The 5,198-nt window shown below is 37.2% G+C and overlaps 1 protein-coding gene across 2 annotated transcripts in view; it reads right to left on the bottom strand.

The window, feature by feature from the left end:
* Window positions 1-545: 545 nt before the first annotated feature.
* luzp2 (leucine zipper protein 2) overlaps window positions 546-5,198 on the bottom strand; it is a 205,595-nt gene continuing 200,942 nt past the window's right edge. For both annotated transcript variants that reach the window (XM_014016991.1, XM_014016992.1), the window contains one exon: window positions 546-1,395. In XM_014016991.1, coding sequence (XP_013872445.1) covers window positions 1,288-1,395 — 108 coding nt within the window. In that variant the 3' untranslated portion in view covers window positions 546-1,287. The remainder of the gene's footprint in view (window positions 1,396-5,198) is intronic.

Raw genomic sequence — 5,198 nt, 5'->3', positions numbered from 1 at the left:
GCCCCAGCAGAATGCCTTTATGAGCATGTTCATAATCATTGTTTAAATCCACAAACCTGGAAAGTTAAACTCTCATAATCCCTTCAGAAACTCTGTAAGGGTAAAATCTGGATCCACTGCTCGATGACTGAGACGAAAACCACAGATAGAATAAATTGTAGTTTCTAAAACATGATAAATGAACAAGGTACTCTCAGTTATGTCCACTTTAGCTTCATGAAAAAAAAAAAAACATTCTGGACAACTAGAACTTTTTTTTCAGGCCTTGAAGTTATGTTTCTTATTTGCATGGGACTTTAACAYGGTTAGAAATAACACAGGGGTTATTTCACAGGTCTGCTATAATGTTACACAGTGAAACTTCAAAACAGTGTGCTGGATCATTATGTTTTAAACGTGTCTTTACCTCTTTTGCAGCTGTGTTTGAACATGACAAGCAGGCAACACTCAGAAAGACTAAAATTCTAACTGGAGCATTTTTGTCTGTAGTTCACAAACATGCTCACTCATTTCTTTCCCACAAAGAACAATTTATTCTTCACACATTTACTGAAAATTACAGTTTATTGAAAGGGCACAGAAAGGTCAAATAACACAGATACATGTAGCTAGGAGTTACTACTCAGTGCATGGCACATTCTCAGGGAGACGACCCATTGTGAGTCTTTGGCTCTTTGCCTCAGGAGTGTTAAAGGCAGAAAAGAGTGCTGAAATATTAAATGTTGAACAGTTGGCCAGCCAACTTGAGCCTTTGTATTTCAAAATGTGGAGTAAATTAACCTTGCTACAATGAGTGACAAACAATATTCTAAGTTGGGTAGTAGTAATAATAGTAGTAGGAGGAGTACTTTTTATTTGTCAATTGATATACTTGTCACAGGAAACAGTGTAAGACCTCACCAGTGGAAAGTTTTTTTTTCTTAAAAGATCACACATTTAGAAAGCAGTGTCCTTACTCTTCAAAATTCAAATAAGTAAACAACAAATGAACAATTATAAAACAAGTTACCAGTGCCATTGCTACCTTTGAAAAAAACTTCTAAACGCATGCCATTTTACTATGAAGTTTTCAGATGAAAGATTGAGTTTTGTTGACAGTCCCAGTATCTCAGATTCTTCTAACAATGCCAATATGCATATGTCTTTCTGTGTGTATGTGTGTTTAAAAGTGAGTGTGTAAGGTAATGTGTGAATGGGCACACTTTTTTTGTGAAAGTGTGCAAAGTGTGTGCTCTTAGAAACATCCTTCAGGCAATGCAGGCTGCTCTGCGATGACATGCCGTCTGTTCAGTTGTATTTATGTGGCTTTGTCGTTTTGCTGCCGCCGCCCTCTGCATCCCCACTGTTGTGTGAGAGCTTTGTGCCAACATTTTCAGGCTGCACTTGGCTTGTTTGCTGTTGAGTTCAGAAGAAGAGGAAGGGAAAAAAAGTAAGATTCATAATAAGCAAGACAGAGACATTCAGCATTTAACATTTGGCGGTCTGTAACCTAAGGTGGAAGTGTTTTAAAGAGGTTGTTTAAAACGGCTTTTAATAATGATTCTGAAGGTCATATCTCACTGAGCTGTGACAGCTGGAAGATTAGTCTGTAACTCAAAACTGGAGAAATTGTGAGAAAATACATGAATTTTCAGCTGCAGTCTCAGAGAACTCTGAGGGCCTGATCTACTGAAGGTTTGCATGTATAAAAACAAGTGGAAACTTAATAATGTGTGCAAAGCTGACCTACTGACCATGTGCACAGGGGATTGCATCCATCAAATGAGCAAAAATAGCAGGTGCAATCTATTTATCATGTTCCTTCGTGAATATACAGAGTATTTGGTGATTATCAGAATGTGCAATATACTGGCAGGATATGCAAATGTAAACATTTTGAACCAGCAAAATGATTTATCAAACCTTGAACCAACTCCTGTTTTTGCATCTATGTTTARCACATTTTCAAGGCAGGTGCAAACCTGCACAATGTTACAAACAAATGCCTGCTGTCAATGTGGCGAGAAGAAACAAAACCAGTAAATACATATTTTACATTCAGCAATGCCATTTTTGAGCTGCTGGAAAACCTAAAGGCTGATTTGGTGCCAATAACAAATAGAAGCCATGTCATACATTATCTCTCATGGAAAAAAACCCTCATTGCAACACTTCATTCTCTTTCATCTCTTGCACCTAATTACCCTCTGGGATCAATAAAGTATTTTTGAATTGAATAGAATTGAATCTGGATCATGTGTCTCTTTCACCAACAACTCCAGCTCCATGGCTTTGAATTGTTTTTTTTGTTTTTTTTTCTTTTAGGGCTCTCTCTCCCAAACTCTCCAGACAGCCAGCTGCAGACGCAAAATCCTCATTTCACCAGGGCAGTCCGCACCTATTTTGCACTTGTCATCTGTGCTGCAATCTTAGTCGATTATCTGCAACACACCCACCTTTARCATGTGCAATTTTATTTCGTTTGCACAGCAATTCATTTTTTGGGATCCTAGTAGATCAGGCTTGAGCATTTTAAACCAACCAACTGACCATCAAGCTACGTGGCTGCTTTTTGATCGTACTGTTTTTGAAAATCATAGCTTTGTCTGCACAGCTTGTAAAACTGTATTCTTGGTGATGCACATCATTTTGTTGTCTGCCTCCACCCACCTTGTATGTGTCAAAATACAGTTCTAGAACTTTTGAGATTGGTTGCAGATGCCGGTGGCAAATTCAAATGAATTCCAGATGAGTTGGAATTTGCACAAGTTATTACACAATTTTCTTTTATTTTTGAACAAAACTTTGACAGGGCCTCTGTAATACATGTATTGAAGTTAAAAACTCTGCAAAAGTGACAAGAAATCCTGGAGCTGTTCAGTAGGATTTCTTGTGAAAGTCATCTAGACAGAGTGCGGTGGGATAGCATCTTTAGCTACTGCATTTAAATAACACTAAATATTGGTCTGAGCTACTGTTTAGAGCTGCCAAAAAAGTATTAGAAATGAAAACTGTTTTGAAAACTGGTCATATGAAAATAAAATGTCCTTCAGAGGTGGKCTGGGTCATTTTCATCCTCATACAGTTTGAAAATAACCCTTCTAAGCCTAGCAGCAGGACCAGACATTCTTAGGAAAATTATTTTTGTTTTTTCCTTTTCAGCTAAAAAGTTTCAATGAGCTGTTTATCAGAAATCTTCTCAACAGAATGTGTTTAGTCAGGACTTTATAACGCACAGTTGCCTACCAAAAATCTGTACGATGGGTTTCTCTTTGGTTTGTTCTCATTGTTTTTAGAGCTGAAGGCTTGGTCACTTTAAACTGTAATATGGCATGTAAACTACAGAAAAACAGCCTGAGCCGCATTATGTTACAATATAATCACCTAATTAAACACAGCGCTGATGTCACATTCACAGTGAAACTGTGAAAAATAAAGCACTTATAGCTGTCAGCGCACCATGTTTCAAAGGTTAAAATCTTCAGTCTTTGTTTTGACAGAGTTATATAATAAAATTTATTAAAAGATAATCTGAACCATGTTGTGTCATAATATTATAGTTTAGGTGTCTGTACACTACAATCAGACACAAAAGCAGATATTCTCTGTCACATCTGACAGCTCAACAAAAAATGTCAGCTTGTATTTGCATTCMGAGCACGTAAATTATGTCCGATCACACAAAAGAAAACAAACAAACAAACAAATACAATTTGGTTAACTGGACAACCTGACCAGTTGAAGCAGACCACATGCCATGGAAGCAATCAAGATGGATTACAAATAACAAATCGGAACAGACCCTAAATGTCTGAAAAGTGATTCCTAAAAATATAATTTCATGCATACACAATAAGCCATTTAACAAGAGCACAATGGCAACACATTATGGAAGACAGTAATCTATCTATTACAACAAAAAAAATGTGCCTTTAGAAATAATTTTAAAACATCTGGAGATCATTTGAGTCCCTTTTATTGGGTCTGTTATGCTCTACAATGGGGTTCTGCCCCAGTAAAAGCACTGGTGGACAGGCAACCTAATTTTCTTATTCAACATTATTTAATGCAATTTCTGTACATATTTTCAATGAATGTTACAGTTTAACAAAGTTTGTACTAGCCTCAATTTTCAACAAATGTACCCCTCAGTCTTGTTGTGTTTAAGCAGCTTCTGTTTGGAAGCCGTTACTTCCTCTGATGGAGTCGCATTAAGATGTTGCCTTTGAAAGACTAAATACTATTGATCTTCACCCCAAAGCAACACAATCACTGGATCTAATGATGCATTTAGGCAGCTCTCTTAAAATGTACATGTTGTCAGGAAAATTGGCCGGCATGTTCAATACAACTGAAAACCCAGTGTTATGTGTCACCAAAAGTCATCAGACAGACATTTATTTTAATGTTTGAAACCAGATTATTTTATAATTCACTAATATGTTTGTCTTTAATGCTATACAATGAGTTTTATTTTATTTTTTTTTAACATTTTTGTTACTCCTAAATACTGGGCAAAATGTTGTTGCAATATACATTATTATCAGTTTATCTGACAGTTTGGCTCTATCTTCTGTTTTAACTTAACATTTTACCAACACCTTCAATAGTTTAGGTTGATCTAGTTGTTTATTCTTTTATTATGTTGGCCTTCTTATTAAAGAGTTACAATTATATATACTTTATATTTTTTATTGTGAGCCATCAAAGGTGAAAAGGGATAACGTTTTTGCTTTTAGCTGTGTGTACATTCATGAGTGTGTGCTTATCTGTAGTGTAAGCATTTAATGGGCCATAGAAAAGATTTTTAAGAATCGCTCGGGAAGTAATTGTATATCCATATACAACTGATTACCTTTTGGAGTCAATCCAATTCAAGACTTCCAGACTGCATATATAAATAAAATTCCCTTCTCACCCTCCGYGGGTGGTCTCTTTCATCCTCTGAGCTCAGGTCCTCTACCAGAGGCCTGGGAGCTTGAGGGTTCTGCGCAGTATCTTAGCTGTGCCTAGAACTGCACATTTCTGGACTGAGATGTCGGATGTTGTTCCTGGGATCTGTTTTAGCCACTGCTCCAGTTTGGGGGTGACTGCCCCGAGGGCCCCGATGACCACAGCACCACTGTGGTCTTCACCTTCCAGGTCTTTTCCARTTCCTCTCTGAGGCCCTGGTATTTCTCCAGTTTCTCATGCTCCTTTTTCCTGATGTTGTGGTCACT

This window comes from Austrofundulus limnaeus, unplaced genomic scaffold (assembly GCF_001266775.1).
Source record: "Austrofundulus limnaeus strain Quisiro unplaced genomic scaffold, Austrofundulus_limnaeus-1.0 Scaffold159, whole genome shotgun sequence".
In the NCBI taxonomy this organism is placed as follows: Eukaryota; Metazoa; Chordata; class Actinopteri; order Cyprinodontiformes; family Rivulidae; genus Austrofundulus; species Austrofundulus limnaeus.
The sequence above is the reverse complement of the archived record's forward strand: the minus strand, read 5'-3'. Positions and strand labels throughout refer to the sequence as shown.